At 37.7% G+C, this 17,410-nt stretch overlaps 1 protein-coding gene across 1 annotated transcript; it reads left to right on the top strand.

The window, feature by feature from the left end:
• The first annotated feature begins 16,554 nt into the window (after positions 1 to 16,554).
• Positions 16,555 to 17,197, top strand: LOC108005235 (uncharacterized). Its single transcript, XM_017068427.4, has one exon. It carries the CDS (start codon positions 16,579 to 16,581, stop codon positions 16,900 to 16,902), a length of 324 nt encoding a protein of 107 aa, XP_016923916.2. The 5' UTR covers positions 16,555 to 16,578; the 3' UTR covers positions 16,903 to 17,197.
• Positions 17,198 to 17,410: the final 213 nt, after the last annotated feature.

The following is a 17,410-nucleotide window of genomic DNA, read 5'->3' on the forward strand; positions in this document are numbered from 1 at the left end:
CCATTTAATTAAAAATGATGTTATTTTCTATAAACAAAAATATACTTATTTTCAAATTTCTCAGTTATAAGAACAGTTTGGTATGGTATTCTTTTCAAAATTTTTTTAAATTATAAAATAATTTATTATAGCTTCAATCCTTATAGACCTCTTAACTTATATACCAAATGGTATAGATAAAAAAATATTTCCTAAGAAGTTTAAAATGTTAAAAAATATTTTTAGCAAAATCCCTTTGGATTGTAAAAGAACAACCTATATTCATATATATATGTAGGGTTATCTTAAGCCGTCTTTAAACTGGGTTTGAGTTTCTGAAAGAGGTTAATAGGGTGCAGTGTACTCTCCGGCTCAAACACGCGCAGAGCTTCATAAATCTCGGTATTAAAAATTGAAAGTTCTAAAGAGGAGGACGAGTCCTGGAGGCGAGGCGAGAACAAGAGTGACCATTTCATGCATACTCTCACACACTCGCCCGCACATCGTATATTACCAGGGGTGGCGAAAAGGGGGTTCAGGGGGGCATGTTTGCCCGCTGTGAGATATGGGATGTGCAACGATATTTTACAATATAATTATGTCAACTACAGAGCATGACGACAAAATCTCCGACGAGCTCTCAACTTCAACAATACTTTATGTGTGCAGACGCCCGGCTCGCCGCCACGCCCCTCCGCCCCCTGATCCTGGTTAAAAAGGGGGTAAAAAGGGGGGTTTTGAAACGGACGGCTTTGAAGCCGCTGGCGCCAGCATATGAAATGATGTCACCCGCCGGGATTACAAGCGGGCTTTGAGATTTCACTTCCAACTGAAGCTTCCAACTGCACGGGCATCCATTTCAATCCCCCTCCATCTCTTTCCCTCGCTCTATCTCTGTCTCTTTCCGCCTTTGACACTCTATCTCTTTCACTGGCATCCGAATTTTGCACACTTTGCACTTTCGATTTGCCTTTGGGTTTCCACCGCATTCCGGCTGGCAATGATATTGATTCAGCTCGATGGCTATAAACGCCATAAATAAAAGGCAATACAGGCTCTTTAGCATCCTGGCATTGTTTGAGTGACTACTTTGGCAAAATTATTAATAAATCGGCGACGGAAGTCGAAGATCCGCGAATGGAAGTACCAAATCGAGGCATATTAAAGTGTCACCCCGTAAATATATTCATAATTCTTGGGATCAACAACTTAAGACTCTGAGAAGATCTGTAAACTACATATATAAGAAATTGATCTTTAAATGAAATTGTTAAGCAGAAGTTAGTTAAGGCAACTTTATCAAGATTTGATAATAAATATTTATAATAATATAAATATGATAATAATAATTTCAATATATTATAATATTACATTTTCCGTGCGGCACTGTGTAATTCTTATAATTATAAGTGAGTTTCATTTTAAAAGACTAAATACCGAAAATAAAAATTATTTTAAAAATATATTTAAGTCATAGTAAGCCTTTATAAATACAAATCACACATAATAATTATTTCGGCTGCATGCAATAAAGTAATTTTTGGGATACATATGAACCCATGTAAGTATGTACATTAATCCCAAAGCAAATATAATTTGTTGATGGTAAATCCATACTTATTATTACTTAATTTTCAAGCGCTGGTATGGCACTTTCTCTCCCTTTTTTTAAACCCTTTTTATATGCCCCTCTCTCTGTCACTCCTAATATCTCAGCTAAGCAGAGCAGCAGTGAAAATTTTAATTACTTTGCCACTTTTGGCGGCTGACTTTGCGGTTAGCTGTTTAATAATCACTCGCGAATCAAAGCCCATTTGTCTCAGCCACCGAGGCAATCACTCACACTTGGAAACACACAGCCACCTCACACAGACAGGCACACACACACACACAGAGACAGGCACGGGGAACGAAACCACAAGTGCCGCAGAGTATGCTACACTTATTTGCAATAACTCTTTGCGGAACAGAATAAGAGGCTGAGAAAACTGCCATCGCACTTCATCATCGCATTACTCATACGCCGCATGTGACCAAATATTTGCCCACTCACGCGCACACAGATACTCACACACACACACACACTCACACAGGACCACAAACAATCGTCCTGCTTCCAAAAGATACCGATACTTTAATGCCGCCTGTATAGCACACATCAAATTAGCCCTCTCCATCCGACCAACAAACAATTTGTTTGGCCAACACTCTCTTTTCGGGTGCCTGATCCCATCTATGGACTGGATATGGTCTGTATATGGCCTGGATATGGACTGAATCTGGTCCTGGCCAACTGCAGTTAACCCATGGAGCCAAAGGCAACCCAAAAGCACACGACACTCAGCCAAAAGGCAAACAAATACAAATCCTATTTGCATTGCCGGCAACTATTTCGTTTGCCAGCACACTGAGGGAAAACACCTATTATTGATTACTCTATATGGTTTTATAACAAATCAAATAACAAATTGAGAACTATATATTTCCAAAAAAAAAGGTATTGTTACATTTTGTAATAGATGAATGTGAATGTGTGAATGAATAAAATGTGTGAATGAATAAAAATACGTTAATATAGCTCTTTAACATCTAAAGATATAAGCTGGGATGTTTTAAAATTAAATCTAAAAAAGTGAATTAGGTCACTTTTACAGAATTTTGTGATGTACTTGTAATATAACATATCTGCTTAGTTAGGCTCACACATTGCCGACACTTTTATAAATTTATCAACGATTTTTTAAATTATAAGATTTTGCAATACATTTTAATATATTTAAAGGGTTAAACAGGCCTGTCTGGAAGATGTAAGAAATATGTTCTTTGATAAAGAGCCAAATAAAATGAGAAAGAAGGATGTTTAAAATTAAATTCGAAGAAAATACTCTTTCAAAGAATCTTGTGATGTATATAGTTCAAATATAAAATATCTATGGTGATGATGGACTTACATTCATACACTTTAAATAGTTGTTATAGAATTATAATAGAAAACTAAAAACTAAATGTGAAGTGCAAGGGCTTAAATAAATGGTCGGGACGGAGAAAATATATGTTATTGGATACAAAAGGATAAAATAAAATTGGAACGTAAAGGTATAAACTAGGATGTTGTAAAACTAAATTGAAAAAAAGTATATATTCCTTGAATTAAGTAATGCACTTACAATGTACTACACTTACTCGTACCTACACCAACCATTTTGTTCGATAATAAATTATAAAATAAAATTATATACTAACTAGGAAATAAGGTAGGATATAAACTAGTATGATTTAAAATCAAATTAGCAGAAAGTGTAGTTTCAATGCATTTATTGATGCACTTGAAGTGTAATATATCTACACCGATCGCTTTCAAGAGGCCTTCTCCATCGGTAATCGATTTCCGTCCTTATCGCAGTGCATCCTTCGCCTCGGACCGCCCATCGAGTGAAGGGCCTGCATTGTGACTTTATTCCAAGGCGAGTCGCACCGGAAGAAGGGGATTCGAGTCGAGTGGAGTGGAGTGAAGTGGAGTGGAGTCAAGTGGAGCCGGGTCCTTCTGGGTAAATATTAATCTAGCCAAGATGGCAAGTCTTTCGTCTCCCAGGTTCGCGTCGCCGGCAGGAGTAAGCCAAATCAATTGCAATTACAACAAACAAACACTCGGAGGACGGGCGATGCAGTCGGAATGCAAATCGAAATCGAAATGAGAATCACGTTCCGTCGCTGTGCAATGTCTCCAACATTTTGTGATTCCGCTGCCAATTCTGGGTCTTCGGTATATCCACCTTATGCCCCTTATATCCCTTTCCAACTTCTGTTTCTATATCCACCAGAGCAGCGGAAAACGGAGTTTGTTTGCATTCGATTGCTTTGCTAAACATGTGCAATGAAAAATGCGTGCACAAAATGAATGACGCTCGGGGAAAATGTGGAAAAATGTGGAAATGGCACGGGGGAATAGAAACAGAAATGGAAATGGAAATGGCTGAGCCAACGAAAATAACATCGACTGAAAGCTAATAAATTGCCACTCGACTGGGACTTGTGGCTGTGAGAATTCATAAATTTGATTTGTCTCCTTCAATTTGGCAACCCCGTCGTCTAAGTGGCGAGAGCTCCAACAACAAGGGATTGGGGCAAAATATTATTTATCCCACTATCTCGCACCCACAAAATTTAGATACTTTCAGCTGCCGATTACTCAGAGGGTAAGATAATAATATTCCTTTTATGATAAATTATTTCTGAAACGTTGATATTCACATGCAAATTTACGCAAATTATTTTTACCATCCAAGAATGTAAAATAGATATTGGAAATACTCAGAAATCAATAAGGTGTGCGAAAAAGCGAAGACGGCGACAAAAAATATTTTAAGTAAGGGTCCTGATTGAAATACTTTTTCTTATACATAATTTCATCAAACAAGTTTATACTCATCAATACCATATAAATTATTTAAATTTATTTTCATATATTTTGATCAAGCATTCCACCATTATTATAGGGGCTTCTTTAAATTATTAATATTTTTAAAGAGCTTGATAGCACTATTAATATTTTTCTTGCAACGACTTTATATTGTGCCAATAATTTCTAAATCTTGGCTGCTTATGACAGCAACAAAAACGTCATCCTATACATCAGCAGGCATTAATAATAACTAACTTTTTAAAGTCGCAAGGGGACATAAGTATAAATAGAAGTGAGGTGCAGGAACAACCCAGTTTCAGGCAACATTCATAATGCACATGTCCGAGATAAACCAAAACAGAAGACAAATGTTAGTTCATAAATTGTCAAGGAGTCGGGAAAAAGAGGAAATGAAAACGAAATGCCATCTCGTTTTTTTTGCCCTACATATCTTCTTGCCTTTTTTGCTCCTTTTAGTCGGAAGGCCCAATTTTATTATAAATTGTATGTTTAAAATAATATTTTAATTATTGAAAGGACATTAAAAATTAGCAAAATAAATAATAAATAAAATAATTTGTGTACATATCTATAGTTTTTTGATCTTTTTCAGTAAATATATATATATATATATTCTACAAAAAATCTTTAAGCATGTATATTATTATTAAATCTATAAATATATTTCGATGCGTATTTAAAATGTATACCAAAACTGAAGACGCTTAAGGTACTAAAATTTTATTATTATTATTATGTTTTAAAATAATCCAATAATAATAAATTGATAATAAATGTAATATAAAAACATAAAAGGTTACGTGACTTTAAAAATGTTCGTAGATTTTCCACCTCAAACTTGTTGAGCATCTCAAAAAAAGCTTACTTCTGCCTGTTGCGCTTCCTTGATTAAGTATCGTAATTGATTTTTTTTTTGCAGCCCAGAAATAGCACATAATTTGCAACATAATATGCTGCTTCTGTTTATCGAGTGCCATTATTCAAACAGGACAAGTATAAATACAAATAGCCGTTCGAGTAGGCACATCCGCTGACCAGAACCGAACACACTGATTCCGATTCCGATTCCGAAATGGGACCTAAACAAATATGCAGTATTCGTGTGATTCAGGTGATGCCGGAGTCACGGAGTCGCAGAATCGTGATGGCATCAGCAATTGCCTCTATTTGTCTTCATTACACTGCCAGAAGCCCACTTTCGACTGGATAGTTTTTGGGGGCAAAAAGAAGATATCCAGCGGATACCAGGACCAAGAAACTCAAACACCCTCACAACTCGAAGAACAATCAAAGTTTGGGCCAAGGCCCACACAGATACTCTGTTGTTCAGCCACATTGTTTTGCTTGCCTTTCTGTTTTGTTTGGCATTTCTACCCCATCTTTTTTTTTTTTCGATGTCGCAGCGCTCTTCTCAGATTAAGGACATGGCAGGAGGTTTGTTCGGCAAGTTTTTTGCGGCTTTGCCTTGATAATCCCACGTCCTTTGCAGGACATCAAGGGCATTAGCATGTGATATGTGAAGCAACTTCTCGGATTTTTTGTCGCCCTCAAATCTCTCTATATAAATAAATGGGTTTTTACACAAGTTTCTAGGAACTTGAAGCCAAAGGATTTTCACCCCGAGTTTGAGTTTCTTAATTAGCCGGCAAAAAAAGCAAGAAAGGGAACCAAAGGAGTTAAAGGTGCGCCAACTTAATCAAAAATATTCAAATATTCCCTTTCTCCACTCTAAAAGACTTCGTCTATTCATCAACTGTTGCTTTTGCTGTCGCGGCAGCTACAGTGCCAGCCATAAAAGGAAAGCCATTTGGAATTTATGCCCCGCCGACCATTTGTCGTCAGCATAAGCGGGATCATCTGAAGAGCTGAAGTGGCCAAAGGACTTAGTGGGTGTAATGAAAGCATCCCCGGCCCCATCTTCCGGGCAGGAAGGTCCTAAGTCAACATCCTGGACATCCTGGACATCCCGAGAAGAGCGCAAATATTGCTCACCTCCTCTTTACGCGGTAATAAGTTGCAATTTTATTATTTCATCTAGCCCTCAACCTTAACAGGATGACCAAATCACCTAGTATATTACCATTACGAGGTTCACTCAGGGCAATCTCCAGTTAATTAGCTTGCTAAGAAAATTCTGTTTTCATTAATGAAAAATGCAGTCTAAACGAAGAAAGATTGTATTCATTTTTTAATAAAATATATGGCTCCTAATAAACTAGATTTTATTTGCTGGAAATATTTCATTCTAGGCCCTACGGAATTTAATGATGTTTAGTCTTTCAAGGTTGGGAACCTATGTTTCTTGGCACTCTGATAATTTGTTGTCATTATAAAAAACGCTTTCTATAAAATTAGAATGATTTTGTACATTTTGATATGATATGTAATGTTCTTAAGAAACTTCAATGAGTTGCCAGAAACATTATATTCCTAACGCTACAAAATTGTATGATGTATTAAACATCATCTTAAAGATTGGAAACTAAACTTGCTTGCCATTATTTGTCATAATTTATTGATTTTAAGGAACTTTAACTGAGTTGCCAGAAACAGCTAAGCTTCTTCAACACTTCAAAAATAAATAATATGTAAAAATACCCTTTTTTACCCCATCTTCTCAACTTTTAGGCAGTGTGGAACGGATGCAAATCGCCGGTCGATGGCCAAATGTCAATTTACGCAAATTTTATGTTTATTTATCCATTGATTAATGGCCGAGGACACACACAAGGTCCTCGGCGGCAAGTCTTCAATCATAAGAAGTCGCCCCTTTTTTCGGTGTTTCGTATTCCGTGTTCGGTGTTCGCCCCTTCGCCTTATTTATGCATACAATTTATAGGCTGAAACCAGCATATTTGTGTCATTAGCCGCAAATTTTTGACCCATTTGTCATTAGAGCTGACTGCAGACGGGCAGGACCAGGGTCCGAGGACCAAGGATTTGCATAAAACAAACGGACACGGCTGTGTGTGCCGGCCATTGTGCCCTGCCAAAATGTGTGACCGACAAGATTTATCAAGTAATAACAGACATTTCGGACAACCCATAGACCCATTAGTAACACGCTGTTTGACATTGTCTGAAAATATCATTTTAATCACAGACCACACTCGAGGAGCACATGGAGCAGGCTGAATGGATGGATGGTTGGGGATGTGAATGCGGATGTGAATGCGAATGCGAATGTGAATGTCACTGTCTAGAAGGAGGCGGAGGTGAGTTCTTCCTCGACATGGTCGGCTGCTCCCAGCTTCGGAGCTTTAAGATGCCTCATGGGCTTTCCAACTTTTCAAAATGATATTCCATTTTTCGTGTCTCTCTATATCTGCTGGTGAAACCAAAATGTTACCCATTTCCGTTGTTAGAGAAACAAAAAAAAGATTTTTTAATAGGAAATAAAAGTATCTTTGTTTTATCGAACATTTTATACACATTTGCCAATATCTTAAATCCAAAATATCATATTTTAAGTATGTCATATTTAAGTAATAATATTTTCTACAAGGCCTCGTAGCTAGTCCCTGATTTTTAAAATTAAATAATAATCTATTAATTAAACAAGCCGGATAACATAGAACAGTTTAAAGAGTTTTTCTTTAAAAGATAAGCAAGAAAAAATAATCTAACATCATAACAATTGGAGATACAAATCAAAAGCAGAACCCAAAATAAATAATACTTAAAAGAAAAACAAGATAAGAATATATAAATTGGTTACAGTTCAAAAGCAGAGACCGACGTCAATATTAAATTGTAATTTGTTAATGTCAAGCTACTATATTTTGGAATCAACAACTTATACTATTAGATAACAGTATATCCGATTAATATTCATCTTGTTTTCTGTGTGTCCAAACGGAAAATCCTACTTAATTTTTTTTCTGTACTTGACCAAATACCGAGCATTTGGGAAGTGCCTATTTGATTGTATTCTTAGTACCTATAGTTCCCATAATACCTAGTAGTACCTAGTACCTAGTAGTAGTCAAGGCTTTTTAGGTACCCTGATCTGGCGAAAGTACCTGGTGCTGTGAACTATGGTGTTTCGGCTATCGGGAGATTGGGAGCGTCCGTGTCCGTGAGTTGTTAACAAATTGAATCCAAGAACTATTCAAATTAATCTAGCAACTTTACCCTGGCTCATCTGTCCGTCTGTCCGGTTGTCCGTTTGTCCGCCTGTCCGTCAGTTGGCGCTTTTCCACCACCAGCAGGTGGCTCCGTACTGACTGATTTATGTGCGGCAATGTCTTGGGCTGAAAACTTTCCAGTGCGGGTTAAGCCACGGCGAAGGAAAATTAAAAAATTACAGAAAAAAAGAAAAGTGGCAGCCACGAGGAAATCTTGGGTAACTTTTTGATTTGTCTGCCACAGTCAGCCGCCACCACGCTGCAATTGTGCCCCCAGACCAACCCCATCCCATCCAACCCAACCCAACCAGACCCACTCCAGAACCTCTGGGTCTTCCTTAAGTTTTAATTACACGAAACGTGAGCCAGATTACAAACTGCCAGCCCTCTTGATTTGTGAACGGAGCACAAATCAAGACCAACATGACGGAACTTTCCAATAAGCGATTCACTTGTACCCCTACCCCCCGGACAATTATAAGTCGTAAGTTATACTTGACAAGAAAGAAATACTCTTCCCACGTTCAGTACATAATTCTTGCCCCCCATTTAAAAAATTACTATTTCTTATTGTTTAAGATGTGGGCTTACAAAATAAAATAAATATTTTGCGTGGTACCATTTTCAACAAATACTTTATTTTATAAGATGTGCAGAAACTCATCGTATTTTGATTTAAAAATAAGATTTCAATCTATATATAGCTCTTGGTTCTTATGCACTGTAAGATATTTCTAAAAAATCAATTGCCAAGCTTACAGTTTCATTTTTTTTATGTCTGCTTCATAAAAAATCATGATTCTTTTCATGATAAATAATATGGATTACAACTCAAAATCAACATAATATTCTACAGCAAACAATTCGCATTGAAATCCTTTGTAAAATTGGAAAATTGTAAGCGGAGTAAGAACAACCAAAGTCACAGACAAAAGCCAAATTCAGGAAATCAGGTAACACACATTGAAACACTTGATAAGATTATGGGGCATTTCTGTGCCCTTGTTTGTGTGCTGGCAGGTGGGTTAAGAGGTGGGTCGATGGACATGCTTCCTATAGAGTTGGTGTGTATCTAAAACTTAGGACCAAACAACAAGGTACTTGTGGCTGCAGCGACCACAACAAACGGATTTCCAGTCACACATGGCCTGTCAAAATGGACCACCTCCGTCCAAAAACACCTGCTTTAGTGCATATCATTATCACATCAAGTTAAACTAAATCTTTACATCAAGACATCCGACTTATAGAATAGATCACAGCATTGACTTTTTAAAAATACAATACAATTTCTCAAGCTTAATCTTTCTGTAAGCTTACTATAAGGACAAGAAGTTAAACTTATATTCATTAAAAACTTAATGCTTGGTTCTTGTTCTTAACATTTTTGAATTTGAACACATTTGTTTAAAGTGTATTAGGGATGAGATGATGACAGTTTAGCTTTGAGCCATTCTCATATTGGGGAGACAAACTAATTGCGAACTCATGTAGTAGTTTGACGATGTCATCTGAATTCATCTAAGATCCACAATGTGTGTTTATAATGGAATCGGAAATTGAAAGGGGTAATTAAGATATTACCCACATGATGTCATAATCTCCGTGTAGGTTCCAATGTAACCCATTTAGTTGACAGCAATTTCAATAGGATTTTACCAAAACACACTCAGTTCCGAAAAATATCTAAGAATTTATGAGTCTTGAACTCAGTAATTTTAATTTATTTGAAAGCTATTTATTTAAAAAAGAGTACCATCGGAAAGGTAACTAAAACATTTCTCTTAAAATTATAATATTAACATATGTATATTATTATTATATTATACATGGTAGTGTTTCCTTTGCAAAAACTAAGAGAGCTTCGATATTTCTTATAAACGTATTCTTAGATAAAATGCAACCAGAAAGAATTTTTATTTCTTGTGCCTCATCATAATATTTTTTTGTTAGTGGTTATTTTGTTAACGTTTTTAACAGAATTTGTCTGATTGTGGCTGGGTAGAAGGAATTATTGGAGGAGGAACAGATTACTGAGGAGTTTGGTGAGTGTTGAGCTAAAAGGACTGCATTGTAGATAGCAATGATTTCGGCAGAGAAGATGGAGCTATAGTATGGTAGTAAGTGCTGTTGGCTTATGTCGTTGGATACTACACTAAAGGAAGTCGCGCCTGAAATTTTGAAACCATCGGCGTAGATGAATGTGGTGGTCGGGTATTTGTTTTTGAATTCGAGAAACTTTTGCTGGTAGACTAGTTGTGGAGTGGTGGTTTTCGGTAGTTTACGCAGAGTTGTATCTATTGACCATAGATCGTTGCACAGAAACAATATCTTTTTTTTTTTTTTTTTTTTTTTTAAACTGTATAGTTCTCACAAACCTCACATGATATTGTGTTTTTTTTTCTGAGCATGCAGTGGATATATGAGGATATTCTACCCGATTTTGAACTAAAGACCTTACGTAACATGAGGAAATTGATGACGGTAGGAGCACATATATCAGACACCGATATGAAGATTTAGCGCAACATCAGAAAACGCTTCAAAGTAGGAGTTTATATTTTAATGCAACGCTATCAGGATTTGGGTGAGAGAATTGATAGACGATATTAATTATATACACATATAATAACCTATATATATATATAATAACCTATCAACAATATATATATGTATAAATATATCAATAAAAAAAAACTTATGAAAATTTATCCAGAATATACAAATCCATCCTACTTTATTCCTAATATTTTTAACGTGTTAGTATTGTCCATTGGTGCAAGTGTAGTGGATATTCGAAGTTGGCAGGATTGTTTTTTACAAAAATGAAGGTGTTTGCACTTGTTTAGTGAGAGGACAGCGCCGGAGTATTCACACCAAGAGTGAATATCATATAGGAGGGGGTCAATATTTATTTGTGTGTCTTTGTTTATCTTTTTAAATATGTGATAATCGTCGGCGTAGGCGCAAAAGTTGAACTGTTTGTGATCAAGGATAACTAGATTTAGTTTGTTAAACGCGATGATGAACAGAATTACTGAGAGTGGCGAACCCTAGGGAATGCCGTTGTGTTGTGGGCGGGTGAAAAAAAAATGGTTATTGGCATAGACTTTGATTTTTCTGTTGGTCATGAAATTAATACAGTAGTGTATAATCTTAGGGCCGATTTTCCATGACTGCAGTTCGTCGACAACAGTATGGATTCCGATTTTATCAAACGCTTTTGTAAAATCAAGTGAGATCACTGATAAGTGATTCTTCGTTGACAAGGAAGAGGATATCAGGTGATCTAAAACCTGTAGATTGTCTGATATTGACTCCCCTTTCGACTATCGATAGAGTTGTTGAAGGAAACAAACCATCATAGCCGATTTGCAATGATTTTGTCTAGCACTTTAGCGAAGCATGAATTAAGGGATATAGGACGATAAGAATTTAGGGATGTTTTGTCTGTATTAGGTTTGTGAATTGGTATAATTTTACTAAGTTTGAAATGTTGTGGGATGAAGCTGTTAAATATATTGTTAAAATGATCAAGTAGTCTGAGTTTTACTGCTGGGTGGAGGTTCTTTAGCATTTGGTAGGAGACACGATCGAGACCTGGGGACTTTCCTTTTTGCTTTGACAGGGCTATGTTGAGTTCAAGGGATGTGATGGGAGAATCGATTTTTAATGCGCTAGAGAAAGGCTGGTAATTCTTATGGAAGGGTAGTATGTTATTTTTGTGGTGGATTAAGGTTGCTGAGAAATTATCGTCACTTGATTCGGAGGACCAAAAGAAACATAGTTCATTGGCTATCTTTAAGCTATTTGTTGTTTTAGTGGGTGAATTTGGTTGTGCGATGCAGTGGATACCGATTCTTGGTCGAAGTCCACAGAATCTTCGAAGATTACTTCAAATTTTGGAGGTCGAAGAGTTTGGATTAATTTCGGATGTGAATATTTCTAGTGAGTTGCGTTTAGCTATTTTTGTTTCGCGTTTGAGAAGGGCATTGGCTCTTCTATAGTTAATTATGTTCGTGTTGGAGATGTTTCGTCGAAGGATATTAAAGTAAGTGTTTTTTGATTTTTGAAGTGTTTGTAGGTGAGTGTTCCACCATGGTACTGTGGAATGTACGGATGGTCATTGTCAGAACTTAAAGAAAATTATTACTAAATCAATACAAAGGTACGCTACATAAGCTAGTACCGAAAAATTACTTTACATATGTAGATCGAAAATTTAACTACTACTCACTACATACGAAGGTATCTGCGTCTTCGCATGCCAGACAGCAGGTCTGATCAATCGATGCTCTCCTCCAAATATATTTCACCTATGGTGAGGCTTCTCCCATCGGCAAGCCGCACGTGGCAAATACGGGCGAAGTGCCGGGTCTGCTGCGCTACAAATCGCCTTCCGAGATACTGCTTACTGGACTAGCCAGAGCTGGGAATTCCGTTGCCGCGCGTGGCGCGTGTTGGTGAGGGGATGTGGGTGTGGTAGCAAAAGTCACATCCGGTATCCGTTCACTTCCTTATTCAAGTACGACGACGTTTACGATCAGTGGTCAAAAAAAAATGGCTGACGAATTGGTACCATAACCCTCCAAAATGTCGCTCTATGGCTTAGCCAGAGCTGGGACGGTGAATGCCGCGCGTGGCGCGTGTTGGTGAGGTTATGCACTAACCACCGTGGTCGTCCATGTAGACTTCCTTCGATACAAGGCCGCACGTGGCATGCGGTTGGTGGGATGCCGGGCCAGAGATTTACGCTGTTCGCAGGGGGGCACCTAGCGCGACACGCGTCCGCAGGTGGCAACCCTGCCGTGGCAGGTTGGCTTGAACTGACACCCAGAAAAGGTCTCGTCTTGGCCGACCGGTTGCGAAATTAAAAATGGCGCGATCACGCCGCGCTGGCGCTGATGTTGCCGGCCGGCTTCGACAGAACCTTCTTTCTTTTCCTATTACAAAAAAATTACATAGAAATACATGCCACTTAAAAACCTGCCTATGCGGTAAAATTCGTGTATTCATATTTACCAGTAGTTGGGTGCAAAAATATAAATGATCCTCCTGTTAACGTAGACTTGGCCGGTGTACACACATCTAGACGGAAACCGAACCGCGTGGGTTGTAATTTTCCGTTTGTATTCTAACTACTGCAGCACCCTTGCGTCCGTTTTCATTCAAAGTTTTAAACGAAGTGAACGAGAACTTTTGACGCGAGAAGTTGGCTGTACGCTGCGGCGTTGCACCTAACGGGATCTTTCCAGATTCTGTTCTCCTTTCTGCCTTCACACGTTTTCGGTGCGCGCGAGAAAGAGAGGCTGTTATGCTGACAGACTATACGTGAAAGCGGGCCAGCTAGACGATACTCGCTGCGCTCTGCTATACCCTGCGTTTAGCTGTTAGGCATATGCGAATTTACATGCAAAATGACTTTACTTTGATTTCTTTCAAAAGTTTCTACTTTCATTTACGATTGGCCCCCACACTAGCCACTGTAGAGTAGAGGGATCCGTCGTGTTGGTGTCTTGTCTTATAAATGGTCCAAGCTTCGCGGTTGCTTGGATTTCCTTGTACGTGATAAGGACAGGACATACCTTATCTCTCTGTCCGTGCAGTTGATGCAACTTAAGTTGTTGGTGCATGACTGTACCAGTTCGAGATTGATGTGGGCATTTTTTCGTCTTCAGTTGACTACGCGACTGTTTTTGGCGACGAAGAGAGTAGTTGCCGATTTGAATTGCTGATAAGAAATCAATAGGCAGTCGCGGGGTCGCGGGGGGTGGTTCGATTGGGAAGTTTTTAGGTTTATTACTTGAGAGAACACAAGAATGGCACAACCGTTCGTATCGACTGCAGAAATTGAACTGAGTATTTAAATATGATTAACAGGAATACATTGAATACATTGAGAAAATATTTATAATTTTTTTTTATAATGGAACATCGGCACAAAAACAAACAGAAACTTATTTTAACCGAACTGGATTACATTGTATTCTTTCTTTAGGAAAATAAATACATTTTATGTACGCTTCTGATCATTTCAAGGGAAAGATGACGTCACATTTGATCACATTAGGTCTGATTGAAATCCCGCTGTGGGAAACCATCTCATATGACAATCACAAAGGTCCATATGGGAATTTGATTCCATCGAAGAACTTAGGTCTCTAAGCACAAGGCAACCACAACAATATGAAGAGCGGCAAGGAGGCGGAAACTTTTTTAATTAAAAGGAAAAATAAGGAAAGAAATGAAACTTTTGCCACTGACAAAATGTTTCTCCCGGCCATCAACAAGTTAAGCACAACAGAAATTGTTTCCCTACCGTATTTTTCCACCTGTTTTCTTCGATTCGCTTAAACCTCATAGCCAGCCAGCAAAAAAACGAGAAAAAAATAACAAAGACAAAAAAGGAAGAAAACCACCCACTTGGCTGCTTTCTTCTTTTGTTGTTGCTCCACTTATTGCGCTTCATTTGCAGCAATGAAATTTAAGCGTTTAGAGAAAGTTTCCCATACTTTGTTATTCAGTCTAGTGGACTTTATGCGATTTATGTTGTTTCGGAAATTAGCTGCTCGATTCCTCATTCACTTGTGCATGTTAAATAATTATCGGTTGAAATACGCATTTTTTATGAGAAAATAAATTATATAAATACCAGATAACAGATATTACTTGGGGCATACGGCAGTAAGAACATGTGGTAAAAACATGTATCCTGTAGCTTTACGATTTTTAACTCTATGTTGATTCTTTTAAATTTATCAAGTGTTTTATACATAAAGAAATATAGCCTTACATGTCATGGTACTCCTATAACATACATTTAAAGAATTCTACGGACTAAGATTGGTAAAATTTAACCTATAGCATATAGCATCATTTCATTTACAACTGCCAGGGTATATAAACACCGTATTTCGGATGTTAACATCCTTTTTCGTTTTTATTGACTTTTCCAAAGGGTGTCGGCGAAAAGACCGTCGAAAAGGGGAAAATGCGAAGGGGTCTACTTCTTGGCAGCTGTTCCCTGTGTATTACATTTGAGCTCGGTAATTATTATTATTATTATTGTGTATTATTATCATGATTGTTTTTATGGTTTTTGCATTTTAAAACAAATGAGACTCGCACAAGACTCCGCATGTATGCTTGGGGGTGCACCAAAAATTACCCAAGAAATGGTATTTTTATGTTGTTTTAACTGCTTGTCCGTTGCCCATCAATTTTACCAACTTCTGGAGAAAGTGTGCCAACCAAATGGCAGCTGCAGGGTGAAAGGAGAAAGGGCGAACAGCTCCGCGAACATAAAAATCAAATTTCCGCATAAATTGTTCGCTCAACATTTGTAATTTTGTGTACAAAAACGCAGGAAAGCAACGAAGTTTGAGTCAGTTCACATAAGATTTGGGCGAAAAATATGTGTTTACAATTATGTGAAAATCTCTTGATATATAGGAAAAAAGAGAAAGTACTTTAAATAGCGTTCAATACTTTGCTAACATTTAAATTCTCTATTTTTTAGACATTTTTTGATATTTCTGGACTTTTATATTGAAAACTTTTACGGAGATTTGTAAAAAATTAAGTACTATGGGGTATCGTTTAGTCGGTGCACATTCTTTTTACAATCGGAATCCTCTAATTTGTTAGCCTTCTTAAAGGAACTGGTGACTATGTAGTATTTTATGACTTCTTCAGCGCAGATTTAGAAATATGAAAAATTAAATTTCTTTAAATACGGAATAATGCTTGAAAGTAATGACAACAATCTTCTAGGGTTAAGGCGCAGAAAAACAGACCCAATCTATAACTTGAGCCGAAACTGGGACGCAATCGCAAATAAACAGAGAGTCGGGAAGTGGTTCCAGTTTCAGCGATTAGAACGGAGGAGAGCTGAGAGCTCTGTGACCTTGGACTGGAGCTGAAACTGAGACAGAAACCGATAAGACAGCATAGGAAGTGGGCATTCCAATCGAAATCGGACTGGGTCTTGGGAAAGGAAGGGCCTCTGATTGTGAACACTGCATGCTCAGTTGTTTGTTTGCCAGCAAGATGATCACAATGAATTCCGTCGTACTGCTCTGCCTGATCCTAACCACCACCCTGCTGCTGGGCCAAGGTCAAGGGAATCCCGTCGAGGTGGAAGTTCCCGGTCCCGATGCCAACGAACTGGACACCGATTTCGGGGAGGAGGATGCCACCGACAAGCCACTGGGCATCGTTTCCATCAAGGTCCGTCACCTCCAGGAGGATCCCGCCCTCTGCGAACAGCGGTCGCGGTACCACCCACACCACCCCCAGTGCCACAGCTACTGCAAGCGCCAAGGTCACTGGATAGGCCAGTGCAAGAAGGACACATGCCACTGCTTCTCCTAGGTATTCCTCAAGTATCTTTATATAGCCTATATATCATTTTTTTTTTGGCTCACAAATATTACTATGTTCTTCGAGAATGGTTTTATATACCATGAACCTACCATATTTATACAAATAAACTTCTAAATTGTTTTTAAAATATTTTTTTTAGGAGGGTGCTTTACTGATTAATAGATCAACAACAGAAACAATATGAATAATATAATCCAAAACTATTCCGATCTAAAACTTTGACGATTTAATTTACAAAATTTTATAAGCAATAAATATACTATAGTTTTATTACCTCACTATATTAACTATAGAAATATTCATTAAGTTTCCAGACTCTATGGGTTTTTTTTAACCTTCAAAAATAATATATAAGGAATTTTATGGCAATCTACAATTTAAAATTTGGAAAAACCGAAAGAGAAAGAGCAGATAGCATGAATATTCATGGCCTGTATGCAAGCCCATTTTAGGGATACTCGCCAACTTTTTCATTCCCCCATCCATCCAATCAAAA

This window comes from Drosophila suzukii, chromosome X (genome assembly GCF_043229965.1).
Source record: "Drosophila suzukii chromosome X, CBGP_Dsuzu_IsoJpt1.0, whole genome shotgun sequence".
Classification (NCBI taxonomy): Eukaryota; Metazoa; Arthropoda; class Insecta; order Diptera; family Drosophilidae; genus Drosophila; species Drosophila suzukii.

Excerpts from the sequence above, each read along its gene's own strand:
- LOC108005235 (XM_017068427.4), top strand. The coding sequence starts at position 16,579 with ATGATCACAATGAATTCCGTCGTACTGCTCTGCCTGATCCTAACCACC.